At 39.7% G+C, this 24,191-nt stretch overlaps 1 protein-coding gene and 1 pseudogene across 5 annotated transcripts in view; both read right to left on the reverse strand.

Moving 5' to 3' along the window:
• B4GALT6 (beta-1,4-galactosyltransferase 6) overlaps positions 1-24,191 on the reverse strand; it is a 63,775-nt gene that overhangs the window by 25,302 nt on the left and 14,282 nt on the right. For 4 of the 5 annotated variants that reach the window (XM_055368282.2, XM_004059286.5, XM_055368280.1 and 1 more), the window contains 2 exons: positions 18,949-19,065; positions 10,679-10,792 (listed from right to left, as the gene is read on the reverse strand). In XM_055368282.2, coding sequence (XP_055224257.1) covers positions 10,679-10,792; positions 18,949-19,048 — 214 coding nt within the window. In that variant the 5' untranslated portion in view covers positions 19,049-19,065. Of the gene's footprint in view, positions 1-10,678; positions 10,793-18,948; positions 19,066-20,535; positions 20,775-24,191 lie in introns of those variants that run through there. The other variant, XM_055368278.2, reaches the window with a different exon arrangement.
• On the reverse strand, positions 21,986-22,075 carry LOC115931540 (uncharacterized; annotated as a pseudogene).

Here is a 24,191-nt window from a genome sequence, read left to right on the forward strand (position 1 = left end):
CAGCTGTAATCATCATTATTGTCAGCAGTTTTCTCCAGCATCATTTGCAGTTTAATTTCCATCTCCAACGCATGTGTGCTGGCAAGAGACAGGCTTTATTTCTTTCCCTCAATAGAGAGGGCTTCCTCTGTCCATCACTATCCCCATGCCTGAGGTATCCTAAGTTCACACTCCTCGGGGTTGTGCGCCTCCCCCACCCCATCCACACCCCTCAGAGTCCATCAGGAGCTTTCCTATGTGCTTGTTGCCCTTTGCTCTGAAATCCTAGTAATTTGTTCATTGAAGGCTAAAGATTGACCTGGTGGCATGCTACCCATGATAAGAGCAACATCGCTATACTGGGGAGTGTAGAGGACAGGCCTCCCAGGACAGGTATTGCCACCACTGGGAACAGCGAAAGTGTGATCAGAGAGAGAGGAAGAACAAACATTCATCATTGTGGGGAGTGGTATTAGGGAGAAGATCCTGTACATAGGAAGGGAAGGGAAAAGGGCATGTTATAAAAAGAGTGGCCGGGAAGAAGTATGCTGCAGATAAACTAATGATGGTGTGGTTTCCAAACCGTCCTTGGGAAGGACCTCTCTCAGGGATCCTGTGGTTGGAGGAGGGAGGACTCAGGCTCCCCCAACACAGCCACTTTCATCTCTTTCGCGTACTCTTTTGTCCCCTTTAGGTTTCACTCAAGAAAGCCTTCCACTGCTTTAAAAACAAAACAAAAGGCATCGGAAAACCACCTGCTATGAATGAAGCTAGAGAGGGAATGTCCTTCCTGTAAAGAAGGACACCATCAACTGGTCCAGTCCCCTTTATTTCACTCGCTGAGATTTCAAGGCAACTGAAGAGATCCACTGAACTCCATGGAGAGCCAATCTTCACTCTCATCTGTGGTGAATCTGAGATTGGTTGTTGTTCTTAATCCCAGATGTGATAGTATCAATCTGAGATTTTTAACTGGCACAAGTGGTTTCTTTCCCAGTTAGAGATTTAAAGATCAGAAAATAAATATGTTGACTGAAATCCATTTACCCAGCAGTGTAATCACAATCAGCAAATGTAAATAATATAATTTACCAAATACTGAATTTCACTATTTTGAAGATGGCACTGGGGTTAGAAAGGAAAGAGCAGGAGAACTGAGTGTCTGAAGAGCGGAGGGGCTGCCAAGTACCTAGAGGGTCAAGGTGAAGGACAGGGAACTCAAGTCAGCTGGAAGCTACCTTCCAGTCGTGTGTGCCAAACTGCTTCTGTCATGTGTGAGGGTAACTTAGTTGCACCACTGGTTATGTAGGACATTTACTATAATTTCCTAATGCTGAATTTGCAAGATATGCAGCAATGCTGCCCATCTGGGAAAGCCAGGCATGCATGGGCCCAAACAACAGGCTTATTGTGCTGTGGATGATAATGTATCACATGACATGATTTAGGATTTTATTTTTTCTATTAAAATATAATTCTTAAAATAACAAATATTCAAAACCTATGAATTACCTACATTTATATTTTTCTAACATTTCAAGTAAAATTTAAGGCATATAATCTCCAGAGAGTTGTTTGCTCTATAAATCAATAGTTTTAAATAACTATTTCATTTTGCTTGGAGCCTATATCTATTTTTTGATATCTAAAACCTAATTCTGGATATGTTGGCTTTTGTCTGTTTTACCCTCAGGGTTTTAAATGTTCACAGCTCAAAGAGCTGATGACAGTGTCAGAGAAAGACCTGAATTTCCCCTAGAAATGTCCCTTAGGGTAAATTCCTCTCCAAAGCTAGAAAAGCATTTTTATGATAAGATGGGACATTCCCTCCCACAGCCTCTGTGCTGCCTCCTAAGCACAGCTCTGAGGCTGAACAGTTATGAGTCATCCAGCCATTGGTCACCTCCTGTCCCTTCTGAAGCCAACACTAGACACTGCCTATTTCAAATGCTTTACTTAAGCTTCTCGACTTCTAAAATTTTACAACCTCTGCTTAACAAACGATTTCTTACTCAAGCTTTCTTGAAGCAACCAAACCTGAGCATTCTAAACATAAGACAGAGCGTTAGTCACACATCCCCACTGCCAAGGGCAATGCCTGGACACAGAATGAATGAATGAATGAATGAGTAGGAAGATTCCTGTCTCATCCCTGCTTCCACCTACCTGCATTTCTACTCCCTGGCTCCATCAGGTGCTAAAATATTTCTTTAAGACATTTATGCAAAACTGTGCATCCAACAAAGGCCTAATATCCAGAATCTATAGGGAATTTAAACAATTCAACAAGCAAAAAACAACCCCATTAAAAAAATGAGCAAAAGATACTAACTTCTTAAAAGGAAACATTCAAGTAGCCAACAAACATAAAAAAAATGCTCCAAATCACTAATCATCAGAGAAATGCATATTAAAACCACGATAAGACAGCATCAAATACCAATAGGAAAAGCCATTATTGAAAAAGCGAAAAAACAACAGATGCTGGCGAGGCTTGGGAAGAAAAGGAGATGCTTATACACTGTTGGTGAGAATGTAAGTTAGTTCAGCCACTGTGGAAAGCAGTTTGGAGATTTCTCAAAAAACATAAAACAGAACTACCATTTGATCCAGCAATCCTATTACTGTGTAAATATCCAAAAGAAAATAAATCATTCTACCAAAAAGGCACATGCACTATTATGTTCATTGCAGCAATATTCACAATAGTGAATTCACAGTGACACCCAGCTGTGTCCAGACCCTGAATCACAGTCACCTAGAAATGACTGGCATTCAACTCTGACACTGCACCCTCTCATTAAAGCCTCTTTCTCTTTCACCTTCTCCCACTCCCCTCCCATGAAGCCCCTCGTCAATTCCATGAAGACTTGAAGTCCTCTCTGCTATATCCATACTGGCCTCCGTATAAAGTGGTTTGCTAATTTTGATGTGTGCCTAAGAATTACCAGCTGTGCTTGTTTAAAATGCAGCTGACTGGCCACATTGTCAAAGTTTCTATGTCAGTTGAAGCTCATGGGTCACGTTTATGGCCACTGGCTTTAACTGAACACATTTCAACGGCTTGAACTACCCACCATTGAGTCCTGCCTATGAAAGGAGAAAGCTAGAACCCACTCTCCAAACCCCTCTAGCAGGTAGGAGTGGTCATATGACCAAATGCACCCAAAGTGGTGGCAAAAGCTTCTAGCTTTACAGGAACCAAGAAGTGGCACTTCTGGTCTCCAGACCTGAGCAATGCTGGTAGGAGGTTTAAGCCCTGACAAGTGGCAGCAGGAGATGCTTCAAAGCGGTCTGAGCCTTGTTCTGGCTGCTCAATTTCTCAACCTAATTCTCTAGCCACCCAGGTTGTCTCTGGGCTCTCTAATATATTTTCATGAATTCTTTTTTCTCTTAAATCAGATAAAGTATATTCTGTGGTTTGCAACCAAGAACCCTGACTTTTGCAGTCTAGGGTTTAGCTCAGAGGCTGCATTTTTAACAGGTATCCCAGCTGGATTTTTTTTGAGACGGAGTCTTGCTCTGTCACCCAAGCTGGAATGCAGTGGCGCCATCTCGGCTCACGACAAGCTCCGCCTCCCGGGTTCACGCCATTCTCCTGCCTCAGCCCCGAGTAGCTGGGACTACAGGCGCCTGCCACCATACCCGGCTAATTTTTTGTATTTTTAGTAGAAACGGGGTTTCACCGTGTTAGACAGGATGGTCTCAATCTCCTGAGCTTGTGATCCACCCACCTCGGCCTCCCAAAGTGCTGGGATTACAGGCGTGAGCCACCGTGCCCAGCCCCCAGCTGCATTTTTAACAAGTGTAGGTCATCTGAATCACACTTAAGAGAAATGCAGCTCTATGACCTTCACCCGATCACAGCACCTACACACTGACAAACACCTTATCTACCACCCCCTCAACCTGCCACACCTGAGCTACAGGTCCCATCCTTGCAGCGACAATTATCCATGCTCCAATTCTTTACCTAATAAACAGCACTAAAGAAAGCACGTAAGCATATAGATTAATCCCATCATTTGGGTGGCAATACCTAACATATTGCCTCAAGCATAGTAAGTTTTCAGCAAAAACAAGTGTCACTTTTTTTTGTATTGTGACTCCACCAGGGTGGGGTGGGGGGCTCTCTAGGATAACCTGTTAGTCACCTTTTAATTTATGATTAGTTGACTTCACTTTTCATTCCCTATGACAACTTTTTAAATACTTACTCCTCCCTTTCAAGCTACTCAGTCCTTCCTGGCCATCCCCTCAGGGACACACGGCCTCCTGCTTTACTAGGAAAATAGACACAGCAGGCACGAGCACTCTACCTCTCCACCTCATCTCCAAATAAACTGCGGGCTTCCTCAGAGGAGGAGGCATTCCTGAGGCTTTCCATGCTCACTCTTCAACCTGAGGCATTGTCTCCATTCACTTTCTAACCTGGCTCTATGGAGACCTCCCTTGTGCTTCTCCCTCATCCTTCCCAGTTCTCTTCTCTTCATCTTTTTCTTTTTTTGAGATGGAGTCTCCCTCTGTTTCCCAGGCTGAAGTGCAGTGGCGTGATCTCAGCTCACTGCCAGCTCCACCTCCTGGGTTCACGCCATTCTCCTGCCTCAGCCTCCCCAGTAGCTGGGACTACAGGCGCCCGCCACCACGCCCAGCTGATTTTTTGTATTTTTGGTAGAGACGGGGTTTCACTGTGTTAGCCAGGATGGTCTCCATCTCCTGACCTCGTTATCTGCCCGCCTCGGCCTCTCAAAGTGCTGGGATTACAGGCGTGAGCCACGGCGCCCGGCCTCTTCTCTCCATCCTTTCTTTCCATGATGCCTACAACAAGCTCAAGTCCATCTCTTCCTAAAGGGCTCTTCCCTTACCTCCACCTCCTCCAGATCCTTTACCCCAATCTCCTTCCCTTTGGCGCCAAACTTCTCTCATTTCACCTACAGTCTACATACACATCTGACTCACTTCTCAAGAGTCTGCTTTGCTTCCTTCCCAATCATTTTACTGAAATCATGCTTGCTGTGTTCTCCATTCGTTTTCTGCACCAAATTCAGTGGCCCTTTCACAGTTCCTCACTCTCTCTGCTGTCTGGAGGTGTGTGACAAGACACAGCAGTCTCTTTCTGGGATGTGTTCCTCCCTGGCCCCCCAGACACCACCCTCTGGCTTCTCTAGGTTCCTGTCTCCCCTTCTTCTGTTAACCGCCACTCACCTCACAAGTACGGATTTTCTCAGGGACCCACTCTCGGCCTTCTTCCCATCTCACTTCCTCTAATGTTCAGTCCAGATCTCTTACGAAAGGCAGACCCCAAGTTAACTCTCTTGAACTTCAAACAAAACAGCCCAAACGGAACCCACTAACTTCCCCATCCTCCAAATGCGACGGTTACTCTGTATCACACTTCAGTTCATGGTCACCAAGTCAGAAACCTGGAAATTAACCCTCACCCCTCAACTGGTCGCCACATCTGGCCAATGGCACCCTGTAGGTTCTTTTTTGTGCCTTCTCCTCTCTCCAATGCCACAGCCTTGGCACTTGCCCTTGTTGTTGCCCATCGGCTTCCTGCAGCAAGCTCCTCATTGGTCTCCTGCTGATCCCAGTATTTCTCCATTCTCACCCATTGTTCAGCTTCTTATCTGAATAATCTTCCTAAAATACAATCCTAGTCCATCATTCACCTCTAAAGCCTTCGATGGTTCTCCATTTCCCTAAAGCAGTGGTGTTTTTTGTTTATTTTTGCTTTACTTTTTTTTTTTTTTTTGCCCCTAGACCCTTTGAAAATCATGCACTGTCACCTGAGAGAAATGCATACAGGCTCATAAATCAACTGTCTGCATATAAGCTCACAGGCTCTTCTCCCTCTGAAGCTCACCTCATGGATGCCTAGGAATGATGGAACCCACAAGGCCCTCAGATTCCTCAGTCCTTTACACAAGACCCTTCTAGCCAGCTTCATTTCCCATACACGCCACTTAACACACCCTCTCTGGGCAGAGCTGACCACTCTCCAGTCCGGGAATACACAGAGCCTCCCTTGTGGTGATGCTGTTCTCCCTCAGCTATCTTGCAAGACCCAGTTCTGATGACACCTCTCTCTGACATCGTCCTTTCCCTTCCAGAATAAACTGCTGTCTCCCTTTTGTCACATTCATAACCTTTTTTCTTTTTTTTTTTTTTTTTGAGACAAAGTCTCGCTCTGTTGCCTGGGCTGGAGTGCAGTGGTGCGATCTCGGCTCACTGCAACCTCCGCCTCCAAGGTTCAAGCGATACTCCACCTCAGCCTCCCAAGTAGCTGGGACTACAGGCATGCACCACTGCACTTGGCTAATTTTTGTGTGTGTGTTTTTGGTAGAGAGACAGGTTTCACCATGTTGGCCAGGCTGGTCTTGAACTCCTGACCTCAAGTAACCCACCTGCCTCAGCCTCCCAAACTGCTAGGGAACAGGCATGAGCCACCACGCCCAGCCTCATAACCTTTTCATAGCATGCCTTTCTCCAAGTGTGTTACCTGCTCCGAGCTGCCACACACATGACCATGTTCAGTCTTGTCTCTCCCGTGCCTGCTTCTATGAACAACACAGGGACCGCTGCACAGCGGCTGTTCATCAATGACTTGTTGACTCTAAAATGGCTCCTATCTCATTTTTCTTTTTTACAATAAACATATGCATGACAGTTTGTTACATTAGCATTATTTGAGCTTTGCTGACGTTTGTTTGCTTATCTTTTCCTTCTTTGCTGATTTTCATTTGAATTATTTAAATCCATCTCAAGAAGTCCTTGGAGCTTTTGTTATATTCATAAGGTTAGCAACTATAGAAACTATCAGGGTTAAACCATAAAGGGAACTATTCCACAAATAGTAAGAACAGAATATATAAAGGTCACTGCAAACGTATTCTATTTGAATAAGAATTAAAAGATAGGAAAACTAAAGGTAAGTCTATTTTCAGTCTAATGCAGAGTATGCAATTGACATTTTCCATTTCTACCTCACCCATAAAAATTAAAATCAAAACATCCACACTAAGCACTTATTAATTTTTAGCCTTAGACAAGGTGAAACTTCTATTTTACTTTGTTAGCACAAAGAATCTTACATAAATGCAATAAAGCTGAATGTGGATTTGCCCTTTGGAGAATCTATAAATACTAACATACGAGAAAGAAGTATTCACTCATACTCTTCATATAAAATATACACATTAAAATAGGTTTTATAGTGTAATTGGCCACTATTGAATATGAAACACTGCTGAAATGTATGAAACACATTTTATCTATATTCTAGTTTGAAAAATTCACTTTATTTTTACAGAAATCCAGTGCCAGTGTTTCCATTGCTATACTAAGTAAAAATCAAGGAAGTTTACAACAGAATAATCAAATACACCAGTGTTAAGCCTTAACTTCACTTTTAGTGACTATAAGTAAATATCACTTGTACTTGAATGGTTTTCATCTAAGTAGATCTAATTCTTACACAAATCCCTTCTAATTATTATTTGGGAAAGAATCATATTCAATTATTTTGTGTAACTATTATAAGATTTTATACTTATGTATTTTATTGCATTGTTCTCTATTATCAATGAAAACTATCTTTTTAAGTAAAAAAATGTAAGGATACATAGCTAATAATAAAACTTCTAAACTCCACACATTTCTCCTAGGTGTCTCATTTCCTTGACCATTGTAAAGTCTGGCTCTATTATCCAAAGAAGGAGGGAGAAGGAAAGGGAGAATCAAATTAATACCTATCAAACTTCAAGCACTGTGCTTCATTCTATCCTTACCACACTCTGCAGATGGTATTGGAATCCCAGGTTTTACAGGTAGGTAAACTAAGCCTCCACTTTGTGGAGGTCACAGGACAAGTGAAGTGCTCTGTCGGGCAGCTCGTGCAAGGCTCTCTTGGCAGAAGCCTCGTTATGTTGGCTGTACCCATGGCTCCTTTCTGAAGCCTTATCTGTATGTGGCTGTATTTTCTACCAAATCACCTTGCCACCATGGCCACCATGGCCACCACTAATTGGGCACAAAATTGGGACAGGACCCAAAGTTGGCAGCCCATGAGAGGGACTGCTGTGAAAAGATGGCTGGCCACACCAGTGTGATCCTCTCTTATAAAAGAATGCAAGGATCCCAGGGAAGCAGAGAGAAGGGGCAGTAGTGCTGACACCCCTCCCCACCCCCAGTGAAAAGGCAGTGCACAGCAGCCACGCACGACGCAATCTCTCAGGCACCACAACAGAGATGGTACAATGGGCTGTGGGGCGGGAGGAGAGGAGTACCAGAATGAGGAAGTGGCAGACAGATGCTCTGAAATAGAGTTTAATTAGTACTCATAAAGCACTAATTAAAGAAAATGGCAACTAAACCAAGAACAGAAAGATTTCCTAAAACTATAAACCTTGAATATGAAAATTATGAAGATGAAATTATTGTAATCAATATTTCAACAGAACATTACCCAGTGGTTTCAGTATTACACAGACAAAAGTATTCATTTTTAGGAAAACAAGGCTGCAATAACAAAGTAATGACAACCACAAAAATCACTGAGTTCCATTCTTTATTATGGTACAGCAAAGAGACAGCAAGATTAGAATCACCTGAGAATTTTTTTTTTCTTAAATACCAGGGACCAGGCCCACTACTCTAGATCAGTGGGTCTCAATACGTGGCCCAAGGCTCAGCGGCAACAGCATCACTTTGCAGGACTTGTTAGAAATGCAGATTCTCAGGCCCGCTCCAGACCTGCTGAGTCTGAAACTCTTGAGAGCTGGACCAGCAATGGGGCTTGACAAGATGATCTGGGCGATTCTGATGTACCCCCAAGACTGAAAGCCATTGCCTTAGATGATATTAGAAGGTCAATCTTTCTTTTTATTATTGATATATAATATCTATCAACAATAAACTAAAACAAATCCTACAAATATGATAGGCAAAGGCTAATTTCCTCAATTAAAAAAGCTCTTGTCAAGAATAAAAAACACAGATACAAAATACATCAGAATATGGATAAATAAGCAATTCAAAAAGATGTTTATTTAAATCTTTATATCAAATCCAAGATACAAACCTATATGTACAAAGTATGCTTAAAAATCATGGGGCAGGGGTAGAAGATATACAAAAAAAAAAGCCAAAATAATAGCCATGTGGCTTCTGAGTGTTGACAGTACAGTATAGTGTTTTTTTTTTAAATAATGATAATGTATTATCTTCATAATTTAAAAAATATATATTTAAAGTACAGTAGCTTTATCACTACCACATATTACACACAAAGGTTAAAAACAAAATAGTAAAATCATTAGAAGGAAATAAAGGTATTTATCTGTATGGCCTCTGGGTAAGAAAAGGTTTAAGACCAAAAAAAAGCAAAACACCTAAGTAAAGTTATTAAAAAATTTGAAAAGGTCATAATTTTAAACTTCCATAAAATAAAAGACAAAATAAAACAAGAAGCCTGGGAATGTGAAAAGATACTTACAAAACACATAGCAGACAACAGGCCACTGCCAGAATATAAAGAATTTCTACAGATCAATACCAACACACAATAACCAACCAGGAACTGATAAAGCCCATGATGCCAGCAAGTCACAGGAGAGAAAATTTAAAAACACAAACATCGGAAAACTTACTCAAACCCACCAGGAATGAGGGAAGTGAAAATTGAAACAACGAGAAACCATTTGTTAATCTTTCAGATTAGCAAGAATTTAAAAGTCCATCAATATCAAAGTGGTATATTCATGCTTTCCTGTTAGGGATATAAATTGGTATAGCTGCTTTTGAGAGCAATTGACAAAATCTGGAAAACCTGAGCCAACCTACCCAGCAATTCCACCACTAGCCATCAACCCTCAAGTACACATGCATATACGCACAGGAAAACTCACACTCTGTTGTTCTTTATACCAAAATATATATATATATTTTTTGCTATTTTGTGATAGCAAAAATGTTGAAACCACCTAAATGTTCATCAGTGGGGAAACAGGTAAATGAGATGTGATACATTTATACAAAGACGTACCACACAGTAATAGTTAAGGGAAAAAAATTAGATCTATATGTAACAACACGGGTAGTTCTCAAAAAAGTATGTAAAAAAGCAAGTTACAAGAATGAAATGTACTTTATAGACCAATTTACATAATTTCTCCTTTGAAACAATATCTATTTTCTATACAGACATCTATCTATGTAAAAAACAATTTTCATAACCGGAAAGAATACTCAGCAAACTCTCAGTAGAGGTGAGGTTACTTCTGAGGAAGGAATGGGGAGCCAGCACTGGGGATGGTGGTCAAAAAGGACTGGCTTAATCAGGAACATTATAACATATTCAAAAGGAGACTACACATTAATTGCTCTCTTAAGCACTGTTTTAAAAGAACTTGGACATAGGTAAGCCGAAGTATTAGTTTTTAAAACTGGCTGGGAACAATATGGGTATTTGTCATTTTCCCCCTTTGTATTTTTCTTCAGCTTTTCAATCATCCCCCTTCAAAAAGTGCTTTGCCAAAAAATAAATAAATAAATAAAAGTTCAAATAACATGCTGCATAATATAAACATTTGCACCCAGGTGCACATGACCTGCTCCTGCTGCACTCAAATCATGTGGTTTTTATGACTGTTATTGTAACACAAGTAAACAGTTAAGTCAAAATTAGATGACGACTTACGCATATAAGGCAGCTTTTCTGGACAGGGGAGGTATGGTGAGTATGTGAAGTTTTCCGGGAGATACGTTGTTGTTTGAACAAGATAATCACTTGAATTATTGCCTTCGGGATAATCTTGGAAAGAGAGAAAAGAGTTACAAAAAAAAAAAAAGGCCTTTTGCTTTCTCCCTGGAATGAAATACGTCACTATCACTGGGAGAAAACTACAATATACAATCTACAGAAGTACTTAAAATCAATTATCTTTAAGGAACTAGAGAACAGCAAACTGCTGCAGGGAACAGACCTCTCAGCATGATTTCCCAAGAGACATCTAGAGAGCAGCACACCCTTATCCTTGCACACATACATAGCAGTCCCATTTGCAACCATGTGAGAACACCTGCTCCCGTCCCTCCCCTGGCTGAGCCCGATCTAAAGGGCGTGTGAAAGTACACCAGGGAATCCCCTCCACTATGACACAGCCAGGGGTGTTCCAAACCGCTGCGTGCTGCTACTAGCATCCACAGAGCAGAGGGGTGGGAGTAATGTTTTCTTACCACCTCACACTGTAGAAACTGAAATTTACCCACTCAACTTACTTTTGTAATATAGCTCATTCTAAACCTTTAAGTTAGTCATTCCCAGCCTGTGGGCTGCAGCCCCGGGGGAGCCCTGGAGCTATTATTACATTAGGTCCATTATCTTTAGAGTCAGCAAATTAAACTGCATACAGGGCACCAAAGTCAAATGCCTGAGTTCAAATCCTTGCTCCAACACACTGTAGCTGTGTGATACAGGGCAGGACACGATTTGGCTTGCCATCTATGCCTACTTCATACTGTCATTTTTAAACTTCAATAAGACAAAATGTGTAAGGTGCTGAGAACAATCCCTGGCCCACAGAAATAGCTAATAACTGTAGCTATGAGCGATTAGAGATGAGCACCTGACCCATGAGACAGTCACAGGCTCAGGATTTTTGAATGTGGAACCAGAGAGATCACATTTCAGTCCCTTTCTGGAGCAAAGTTCTGAGACGCAAATCTAGAAACCATGACACACAGGTTTCCTGCTATGTAGGGAAGCTGGCCTAAGAGAATGACATCAACATGCAATGAGTGAAATGAGAGATGGAAACAGCTCATTAAACTACCGTCTGTCTCCTGGATCACAAACGGTGTACTACAGAAAGTGAAACTCTAGCAGACACTTTAGGAAAATGTGAAGATATTCTTTGAATCTTGAGTAATCTGCTCCAATGAGAGACAATGTAGAAGCTAAACCCTCTGACCATAGGGAAATGACAGAATCCTGCGAATTAGATAGGAAGTATGTAAGAGGAGCCAAAGAAAACTAAGCACCTCCCTTGCACACCTTTACCTAACATCAATATTCAGTCATTGTCACAATGGAGTTGGTGGGGATGCTGCCTAGGAGTCAGGACAGTACTTCAGGGCAGAGACTCACGCCACCTGCAAGGCTGCTGAATGAAAGAGGCCCTGCCACGGCTGCTAAGCAGAGGGTGTTGGGACGGGCAAAGGTTCCAGGCTGGGTATCAAGGAGGAAACAGAAGCCACAAGAGAAGGTCCAATTCCAAAGAAGTGCATGGAAACCCCAGTTACAAATTTCACAGGGCATCAGTAAGGTGTTAAGGTAAATGCATTCCCAGAAAACCCCAACATAGTAGAGATCAATGATGGTACAACTGCTAAGGCCTATCCTACCAGGAAGTGGGAAAGCCCCAATGAGACAATCCTCCCCACCCTCCCTGGGCGAGTGCTGGAAAGTGTCTGACAAGGAAAATCTTCCAAATAACAAGGGGAGGAGAAATTCAGTGAACATTAATTGTTTTGTATGCCCAGTGACACCCCAAGACCACAGACACTACACTGGTAGCCCATGCTCAATGTATTCCCCATGTGTCTAAAAGATTTAAAGATACCAAGCAAAAGCAAGTGTAAGGAAGTCCAATAAAGTTCTGATTCTTTTCCTTTTTTTTTTTTTTTGAGACAGGATCTTGCTGTGTCACACAGGCTGGAGTGCAGTGGCGTGATAATAGCTCACTGCAGCATTGACTTCCTGGGCTCAAGTGATCCTCCTAGCTCAGCCTCCCAACTATTAATAGCTGGAACTACAATCATGCACCACCATACCCAGCTAATTTTGTATTTTTTGTAGAGACAGGGTCTTGCCAGGCTGGTCTCCAACTCCCCAGCTCAAGCGATCCTCCCACGTCAACCTCCCAAAGTGTTGGGATTACAGGCGTGAGCCACCATGCCTGGCCTGATTCTTTACTTAAGATGTTTTAAATATATATATCTACATATATACCAAAATTCTTGTTTTTTTCTTTTTGTTTTTGTTTTTGTTTTAAAAAAAAGGGCTTCTCTCTCTATGGGGACTCCTACTTTGCTAGTGGTAGCAGCAAGTGCAATAAGCATGAATTGGGTTTCTGTCACTCCCACCAAAACTGCTTAAGATTACTATTGTTATGAGTTTTGTGACAGTGTCTAGTCAAGTTCATTGATTTATACCTTAGAGTTACTTATTTATCTTCAATATTCCTGGAAAGGAAGATAAGGCATTCTTATTTGAGGGAGACAGTAACAGTAAGAAAAGAAAAAAAAAAAAAGAATTCTTAAAAATAAGTTTGCCAAAGTTTAAAAAATCAAATCAAAGCATTGTAGTAAAGTCAGAGCAATCTCCCAGAAAGATAGAAAGGAAAGAAAAAGAATTGAAAAACAAGAGAGAAATAATACACAATAGGAGTTCCAAAAAGAAAGGAAAATAACAGGAAGACAAATTATCAAAGAAATAATATAAAAATATTTTGGAGAAATGAAGGGTAAGATATTCCATACTGATAGGACTGCTCCCAGCAAGAGAAGAAAAACAAAGCTCCAAGATGCTCTTTGTAAAATTTAAAAATACAAAAAGATCCCAAAAGTCTCCAGAAAAAACTGGTCCATGAACAGTAACTGCCATCAGGATGGTCAACAGACTTCTCAAAAGCAGCACTGGAAGAGAGAAGACAATGGCATGGGAATTTTGGAAACCACCCCTTAGCGTGGTCAACTCATGTGCCTAAGGGAAAATCAGCGATAGATTAAGAAGGCTCTGCAAATTGGGGGGAAAAAGAGTTAACAAGTAACATCAACAAAAATAAACAGATCTACAAAACGAACAATTACAACTAGACTCAGGAAAACAAACCATTATCTACATTCTCTTAACAACATCAACAATACCGATTTGAATTTAAATTGTGACATAATTATATTGGGGATAAGGATAGGAAAAATTGGGGTGAGACTATAATACTAAATGTCTTTCTTCCATAACAGGAGTAGTTTAAATTGATAAATCAAGAGACAGCAGGATAGAAACATAAAGATAAATACAGAATAAATTGTTAGTTCTCTGAGGATTGGAACTCAGGGAGGAGTGAGCTAGGAGACTGTTATTACATTATACCCTTTTCTACTTTTAAAATATAAAAAGTTCTACTTAAAATAAAAATGCAAGAATATGAATAAATGAGCAGTTAAAACAATAAATAATGAAGAGCAAGTTCTTCATTAATTAGCTAGTGTGCGCTCTCACTCTCTCTCTCTCACACACACACACACACACACAGAGTTCATATTATAGCTTTTGTTGCACATATCACCAGAAAAAAAGATGGGCTAGCTATATAGAGATGATAATTTTTCTGAATCTCTTCCATTTTTATTAAGGACATACTATACACTACACATTCACAGGAATGAGACAATAAATAAGGTTGTCCTTGGATGTACAACTATGATATAACAATATTTTAAAATACAAAAAAAAAAAGTAAGTTTGTCCCTGGGGGTCATCTGCCTTGAGATGTTACAAGGCTCATTTTCTTATAATCCTGAGGCAGAAAAATATCTACATTTTCATTCAATCCTTTTGTTAATGTCATGCATTAACTTTAAATAAGAGTATTTCCTTACTCTGCATAATTTATTAATTTTATCATTAATGCTTGGGCTCCTTCTCTTAGCCACATGCTATGATTCTCTGAACCCACATCCAACTCACAGAAGTGCTCGGCTCTCTAGATATTTCTGCAAAACAAACTATTAACTCCTTCTGGGGAGTCAGATGGCAACAGGAGGGCCAGAGAGAATTGTTCTACTTTTTATTTCAGTGCTAGAATGACTGAATCACAAAAGTAAACATTCCATCACTTTTATCAGTTTTTAAGAACCACATTTAAGTGCCTTCAAGTTACGCAATATCATTATATTCACTTCACTGAATACAAAGTTTTAGAGCTAAACATGTGCTATTCTTGGCCACCTCGTAAGGAGCTCAACTCACTGCCAGACTTAGAGAAACACCTCCACACTCCTTCAGTACTCTGTCCAGTGGTATTTGTGTCTTCCCAATGTATTATGTGTATATAGTCTATCTGCCACCCCGGCCATTATTCTGAATATCTCTTTTAACTGAAATCAAAGTATCTTTGATTTCTAGCACCTATTAAAAGTACCTACAACATAGTAGGAACATACTATAAATAAACACCTCACAAATGATAATACAGCCAATAATGATTTAAGCTTTTGGAGATTTTACTGTAATAAACCCACAAAATTGGCTGGGCATAGTGGCTCATGCCTGTAATCCCAGCACTTTGGGAGGCCAAAAGGGTGGATCACAAGGTCAGGAGATCAAGACCATCCTGGCTAACACGGTGAAACCCCGTCTCTACTAAAAATACAAAAAATTAGCCAGGCATGGTGGCGGGCGCCTGTAGTCCCACCTACTTGGGAGGTGGAGGCAGCTGCACTCCAGCCTGGGCGACAGAGCGAGACTCTGTCTCAAAAAAAAAAAAACAAAAACAAAAAAACCCACAAAATCATTATTCCTACAAAAGTTGTTAGGTGAGCAATGTCCATCATGTATACCCACTGCTTTCAAAGTCAGGAAGCATTTTAAAAGGTTATGCATGACAGATGCATTTGGGAACCACCACAACTGCTATAAAAGATAGACATTATTTCATCTAATGAATGGATAAAAATAAAATGAGCTCTGGGCCCCCTGCTTTCTTCCTCCCTTCCAGAAACACAACCAAAGAAAAGGCAAACAAAGAATGAAAACTGCCAGATGGATCCCCTACTAATTCTCACTGGACCTTATCACTTAAAGGAAAAGGACAACAGCACCAAAGAACACCTTTTAATGGCTTTATTTTCCTGCGAAACAGCAGCTTAAAACAGGTGTTAGAAACCGATGAGAGTCCTAGTCTGTTTCCCACTAACTTGTCTTGTCAGTCTGGCAGTGTCTGGGGGCCTCAATTCATGTACCCATCAAATGAGGAGGCATGCTGGGTTATTTCCAACAAACCTATCCACTCTAACATTGCATGGCCCTTATCTGCTTCAGTAATTAGATGAATTCACTGAATACATCTTGTTTTCATAATCTGACTGGCTCTGTGGGCTACATGGCACCATCTGATTATGAGAGTATATAATTTATTTACAAAAATAGTATACATCTATTTATATTTGATGCCACAGAAAGTCAGGTACAGGATTAAAAACCCCTTTTGGAAATCAAATGTGCTTATAACTATCACAATCTATTTATCATTTAGTGTTAAATTGTAAATGAGCCACTGCATATTAATCAATTCTCCTCTAGAGCTCAGTTAGCTTTTTGTACACCTTATAGGCCATTATCTTCTTTTTTGGATATTATATCTATAGAAGTCTATGTAGAAATAACCAGTTGCATTATAAATAACTATTCATGTTTCCATCTCTCCCAGAGGCCTAGAGATCCTCATATTAAAGGAGACTGTTTTTCTTAATATTGTGTCTCCAATATCTAGTTAAATATACTAACTATAATAATTATTCGTAAATGTTGGCTAAATGAACATGGCGGAGCCTCATTGCTGACTCAAACTCCATTCTTCCCTTTCCCCGTATGTAACAGAATGCCAGTTTCACTAGAGTTCCAGCATACTCTGGTCAAGACTATATTTCCCAGTGTTATCGCATGTGGCCATGCAATTAAGTTCTAGCCAATTAAATGTACGAAGAAATACTGTGTGGGACCTCTGGGAAGGCTCCAGAAAAGAAGTACCTTATTTGTTCTTCTTTGTTCTCGCTTTCCTCCTTCCTACTGACCCAAGTTCAAACACCAAGATGGCACCCAAGCAGCCATCTTAGACTATGAGTTAACCATGGAGCCACATGACAGATGGCAGAAAATGAAAAGTGTGTGATGACTTACTTTAAGGAGCCTCCATAACAGCCACAGATATCCAACTTGCAGAGTTCTTTCACATGAGAACAGAAAGCCTCATGTGTTTAAACCACCACAGGCAGGTCTCTGTTACATCCAAACCTAATCCCTAATGTATACAATGACTGTTTCCCGAGAACAGTTTTACCATTAGTAAAGGAACCCTATGAAAAGTTTTCAAAGTTTCATAAAAGTAAGCAAACTTTAATCAAAGTATGCATTGGTTCTTTGGTCTTTATTGAAACTATGACTTCGTGAGAGGAGGAAAGGATTTTCCTTTTTTTTTTTTGGTTGCAGGATACTATGGGGAAAGATTGTCTTGCCCATGTAGTCATTCCTCCTAATCAAGCTCAACATACACACATATACCTTATTCATACCCCAGGGAAAACAAGCTGATATGCACAAATTTTTAGCACTCACACAAATACACCAATTTAAAGATGTCTATTTCCTTTCAGTTGAACAAACTTTCAGTGAACATTTTTACAATCAACTTATTCAACCAGCACAAATCCTACAGAAGCTTTTAAAATGTTTAAACTTCTAAAATTGACCTACTATTCAGAAGACTCATTCATACTAAAGAATAGTTAATGAGACTTTTACTGTAGAATTAAAACATCAACTATGTTGAGACAGTTCTTCTAAAAAAATTCCTTCAAGGTTAAAAAATTAAAATAAAACAAGAGTGTTTTGTGGCATCACAAACGTATTAGGCAAATGACTAGAATGGATTTTATAGAAGCACATGTGATATTAAATTGAGATCAATATGTCACAGTCTTGAATTTTTAGAAGGGTCTAAAACTATCACCCACCTTGACATACATTTAAGAAAGAACATCTACAGCTGAAAGACAGACTTTCTCTTAGTAGAATGTGTAGGTTTACAGTGACACAAGGAAGAATTACTAACACAAATTAAATCTTTATTTTTAACTGTTCAAAATGAGACCATAAAGGGTACAACAACTGACAACCCCACTGAATCCTTTAAAGTAACACCTAATAATACCCTGGCAGACACTGTGGCAACCCTGCCATAAAAGAGCATTCACATTCTTCCACAATAGTGAAATCTATTTACATCAATTCTACCATCATTAAATTATTGGTTCAGCCTGTTAGATTTTAACCTCCTGGGATTCTAATGGAGCTTCTACTTCCAGGTAACATTTTAAAAAGACAAGAGTAGGCCGGGCGCAGTGGCTCATGCCTGTAATCCCAGCACTTTGGGAGGCCAAGGTGGGTGGATCACGAGGTCAGGAGATTGAGACCATCTTGGCGAACATGGTGAAACCCCGTCTCTACCAAAAATAAAAAAAAAATTAGCCAGGCGTGGTGATGGGCACCTGTAATCCCAGCTACTTGGGAGACTGAGGCGTGAGAATGGCGTGAACCCGGTAGATGGAGCTTGCAGTGAGCCAAGATCGCACCACTGCACTCCAGCCTGGGCAACAGAGCGAGACTCTAAAAAAATAAATAAGTAAAATAAAAAGACAGGAGTAGCTACCAATTTCCAATTTTATAAAATTTCTCCTTTAGCTCCTTAAAAAGGCCATAACACTATTAACAATCTTCTATAATTAAAAACAACTATTTTCTAGACCTAGTTGGAAGAACAACTTAGGAACTAGAATGAACATAAAGAGAGATGGTAATATGGATTACTAAGATGAATAAATTATTCTCTGGTTAATTTCTCTTAAATACAACATATGAATTGAAAAAGTAGAAGCTGCTTTCTATATTTTGTTTGCAAGAATTAACTTAAGTGTCTGTACAAAACCTCATCATTTTTGTGACCACACGTTCATACATCCTAAAATAGGTAACAGTCTTGATTTGCACAGTAAAATAATCTACCAGGACGCTTAGGGGAAGATGCCTTCTTCATCTTTAACAGGAAGTTACCTGAAGGCAAAACAGACTGTAAAAGATTTGGTTTACTGCTTTGTAACTACAAGGGGTTAAGCAGGAAGTAGTCTTACCTGTACCGTTGAGCGTACTGTTTTTATTTGTGTACAGCCTGATCATATGACCTATTGTTTTCACATTTTCTCTCAACATTATACCTCGAGCTTGTACCATAAAGAGATACGTGTTGGCTATAAAAGAAAAATAGAGAAAGAATGTCATAACTCAGTAAGCTTTTTTTTATTTAACAAAATAATATTCAGAATTGGGGAAGTGCCCAATAAACATAAACTGACTCAATCAGCACGTCCAAACGCAAAACAGAAATATAAAATATTGCCTACTATAAAAACTGACAAAAACAAACTGATTTTTTAAGAATAAAAACAAAAAAAGTTGAAATATCCACCTATCAAATAGAATGAAACTAACTGAACAAACTAAAATATCATAATGAACCCCCACATCTGTGATTTTCTACTATAAAATATACTTAGAAATTTCAAAAAGGCATTTTATTACAGATGCTCAATCCTACAGTTACAAAATTCAGTTTCTCTAATTATATATTAATTTCCTCCTACCAAAAACTTCACAAAAGCTAGGATTCCTTATAAATCCCATAATATCTAGTAGGAATAAAGATCTTGCAATGGTCCTGAAAATTCTTGATGTGTTTGCGGGGAGGGGTGATCTAGGATCAGTATCCGTTTGGGTCATGTCTAAGAGTTAATTAAACTTTTACACTCCTTTTCAATCACAAATCTTTCTACCAGGATGGTAAAAGCAAATAAAATCAAAATCAATGTGTATTTTTAAAGCAGCTCAATTTAATTATTCACAATAAGTGCTTCAAAAATAGGCCCCAAATTTCTTCTGCTGGGAGAAACTGGTAAATTGACAAAGCTTTATCGCAAAAATCCCTAACTTTTGAGATGTCCAGACTCCCCAGAGGCACAGAACTAAGTCAGAAACTCCTTTCCTGGTCCCAATTCTGTTAGTGCTGTGCATAACTTTGTACAGCTCCTTGGATCTCAGTTTCCTCGTTTTCACAAGGCAGGTGTGCAAGTAGTGCATTCTTCTTTAAAGTCTCTAAACACAAAGCTAAAAAATCATAAACTCCATTCAGATGAGAGGCAGAGGCTCACTATCATGGCAAAAACCAAGAAACTGCAAGCCTCAGTGAATGACTCAATTTTAAGATAAGCTGTCTCTGAATACAGTAATGACACTCTCCAAAGATGAATGCTGAATGAAAAAAATTAGGAATGCTGACTAATTTTCTAAGTGCTGCTCCAGTTTCTCAAGATGGAATAGAGGGATGAGAGAAATTTAATGTTTACTACCTTCTTTCCCACTTTTTATGTAAATGTGAACTTGCTCAAAGTACATATGAAGAGAGCATAAATTAAACTACTAGAAAAGCAGAGTAAAATAAAACTTTTCTTTCACCTCCAGAAAAAAGAGACAAACAGAAATCCAGGTTTCACATAAGCTTTACAGATACCTTTTTTAAAAGCATGTCTACAGGCTTTCTAGAAAGTAGTCTTATAATTAGATTTAACTTGCCTACACCTGAATTTACTATACTAGTTTACAAATACAACACATTTTGACTACATTTTTGTACTTAAGTGGACTTTAAAAGAATGAAGACTCACGCCTGTAATTCCTGGGAGGCCGAGGTGGTTGGATCATGAGGTCAACAGATCGAGACCATCCTGGCCAACATGGTGAAACCCCATCTCTATTAAAAATACAAAATAATCAGCTGGACGTGGTGGCACGAGCCTGTAACCCCAGCTACTCAGGAGGCTGAGGCAGGAGAATGGCTTGAACCCTGGAGACAGAGGTTGCAGTGAGCCGAGACTACGCCACTGCACTCCAGCCTGGGCAACGGAGCAAGACTCCATCTCAAAAAAAAAAAAAAAATGAAGAACACAGTCATAAAAAAGAACAAAATCATATGCTTTGCAACAACATGGATGCAGCTGCAGACCATTATCCTAGCGAATTAACACAGGCACAGAAAACCAAATACTGCATGTTCTCACTTGTAAGTGGGAGCTAGACACTGGGTACTCATGAACAAAAGATGGCCAACAACAGAAACTGGGGACTACTACAAGAGGGAGGGACAAAGCGGGGCAGAAGTTTAAAACTACCTATTGGGTACCATGCTCACTACCTAGGTGACAGGATCAATCATACTCCAAACCTCTGCATCATGCAATATACCCATGTAACAAAGTTGCACATGTATGCCCTGAATCTAAAATAAAAGTTGAAATTATTTAAAATAAATAGACCATATGGGGGAAAAACTTATTGATACAATTTAAATATATATTCATAAGTAAGGTTTGTGGGTTTTTTGCCATCTATGTTTTTGTTCTTAATGTTAGTTTCATAAAATAGACTGTACACATTGCTGTCATTTTCTTAACTCTGAAACAACTGATATAGCGTGGCAGATATTAAGCCCTTAAAAGTTTGAACTGACTTCTCATAAAAAGCCCTCTAAAAGTTGTAATCTGGCCGGGCGTGGTGGCTCATGCCTGTAATCCCAGCATCTTGGAAGGCCAATACAGGCGATCTCTTGAGGTCAGGAGTTTGAGACCAGCCTGGCCAACATGGTGAAATGCCGTCTCTACTAAAAAATACAAAAAAAAAAAAAAACCTAGCCAGGCATGGTGGCGCACGCCTGTAACCCCAGCTACTCGGGAGGCTGAGGCAGGAGAATCACTTGAACCCAGGAGGCAGAGGTTACAGTGAGCCGAGCCAGGACTGGGCCACTGCACTCTAGGCTGGGTGACAGAGCGAGACCCTGTGTCAAAAAAAAAAAAAAAAAAAGTTGTAATCAGACACCTGTTCCAATTCCTCTCTGTCCATGTATCAGTTTGTTGATTTGTTGAATGCCTGCCCTCTGCCAGAAATTGTATTAGGTGTATTTCAGTTTCTATTTATTCTTGATACAATTTGGAGTATTTTGTCCCAGAGATTCAAAGTTTCATTGAGATATTCAAATTAGGTAAAGCTGTGCATAACTTACATAATTTTCGAATCTCTTCTACTTTTGATTTTTAATTGTATTTTCTCCCCTTTTGTATTTAAAATTTGAAAATAAACATGTCATCCTTGTGCAGGGGCCATGTTAATCTCTGTATTGTTCCCATTTTTGTATATTTGCTGCCAGAGCAAGCACTCCCTTTTATTTTTATAAGACTTGTCATATTTGTGTATTCCATTGCTTATACTTAAATAATCTGTCTTGAATATCTCAATTCTTTTTTCCTCTATTTTTAAATGTATTAGTTCCTGATCTTATTCTTGTATAGACTTTTTTCTAATTTCTTAATCCATATTAATTTTTTAATAATGAAAGTATCTACAGCAACAAATTCATCTTTGGTAACTACAAAAACATGGAAGAAAAGAGACGAAGAGAAAAAAGAAAACTAAAAGAACAGCCAACCAAAAATGCAGGAAAATGTTCAATAGAAGACAAGCTAATATTAACAACTCTGCCTAAGTGAAGACCCAAAGTTCAACTGAAATTATGTGGGCGGGGCAGCATCACATAGATTACTAATGACACCTGGTTTGCAGCACCTTGGATTATTTAATCCTAAAGTTACATATGAAATTTGTTGTCAGTAATATAAACATCTTATATTTGTGCTACACCAAACTGTGAAAAGAAAACCTGCCACAAAGTACTAGAACTCAGCCTAAGGCAAAAAACTTGTACTTCCAGGACTGACCCTGGCCTAAGAAATGAGATGCTAAGTAGAAGCATTATATGCATTATTATGTTTCCTGGAAACTACTTTTTAAATTATACAACTTGTAGGTAACAAAACTGTTAAAAATGATTTTTTTTTTTTTTTGAGACAGGGTCTCACTCTGTCATCCAGGTTGGAGTGCGGTAGCTCCACCTTGGCTCTCCGTAACCTCCACCTCCCAGGCTCAAAGCGATCCTCCCACCTCAGTCTCACAAGTAGCTGGAACTGCAGGCACCTGCCACTATGCCCACCTAATTTTTTGTATTTTTTGTAGAGACAGGGTTTCTCCATGTTGCCCAGGCTGGTCTCGAACTCCTGAGTTCAGGCAATCCGCCCGCCTCAGCCTCTCAAAGTGGTGGGATCACAGGCGTGAGCCACCGCACCAGGCCTTTAAAATGATTTTTTATGGTACCTCTAACAAAGGTGAATTATTTACCAAAAGAGTGCATTTACTATTCATTAGATGAAGACCAAAATTAAGAAAAGCTACACACCAATTTCTCCAAATAGAAAATCTATTCCTTTATTCCAAATCATTTACAGCTAATTGAGTTACATTCCTCAGGTTAATGGTCCTCATGGGTTTAATCCCTAAAGACCAAAACCCATTAGGGAATGAAGCTGTGTTTAAACAGAAAGTGGCTGTTAACCGGAAGAAAGTGCTATGTCACAGGGCTGCAAGACACACTAAACCAGCAGGAGAATGGTTCCAATTGTCTGCTTTCCAAACATAAAACTATGTTAACCCAAATCCAAAACTTGCTTATTAGTAGTAGTATAAAATGTAATGTCTTTTATTATTATACTTTAAGTTCTGGGGTACATGTGCAGAATGTGCAGGTTACATAGGTTTACACATGCCATAGTGGTTTGCTGCACCCATCAACCCATCACCTACATTAGGTATTTCTCCTAATGTTATCCCTCCCCTAATCCCCCAACCCCCGAGAGGCCCCAGTGTGTGATGTTCCCCACCCTGTGTCCATGTGTTCTCATTGTTCAACTCCCACTTATGAGAACACGCAGTGTTTGGTTTTTCTGATCTTGTGATAGTTTGCTGAGAATGATGGTTTCCAGCTTCATCCATGTCCCTGCAAAGGACATGAACTCATCCTTTTTTACGGCTGCATAATTCCATGGTGTATATGTGCCACATTTTCTTAATCCAGTCTATCACTGATAGACATTTGGGTTGGTTCCAAGTCTTTGCTATTGTGAACAGTGTCACAATAAACATACGTGTGCATGTGTCTTTATCATAGAATGATTTATAATCCTTTGGGTATATGCCCAGTAATGAGATTGGTGGGTCACACAGTATTTCCAGTTCTAGATCCTTGAGGAATTGCCACACTGTCTTCCACAATGGTTGAACTAATTTACCCTCCCACCAACAGTGTAAAAGCGTTCCTATTTTTCCACAACCGCTCCAGCATCTGTTGTTTCCTGACTTTTTAATGATCACCACTGTAACTGGCATGAGATGGTATCTCATTGTGGTTTTGATTTGCATTTCTCTAATGACCAGTGAT

Source organism: Gorilla gorilla, chromosome 17, assembly GCF_029281585.2.
Source record: "Gorilla gorilla gorilla isolate KB3781 chromosome 17, NHGRI_mGorGor1-v2.1_pri, whole genome shotgun sequence".
In the NCBI taxonomy this organism is placed as follows: Eukaryota; Metazoa; Chordata; class Mammalia; order Primates; family Hominidae; genus Gorilla; species Gorilla gorilla.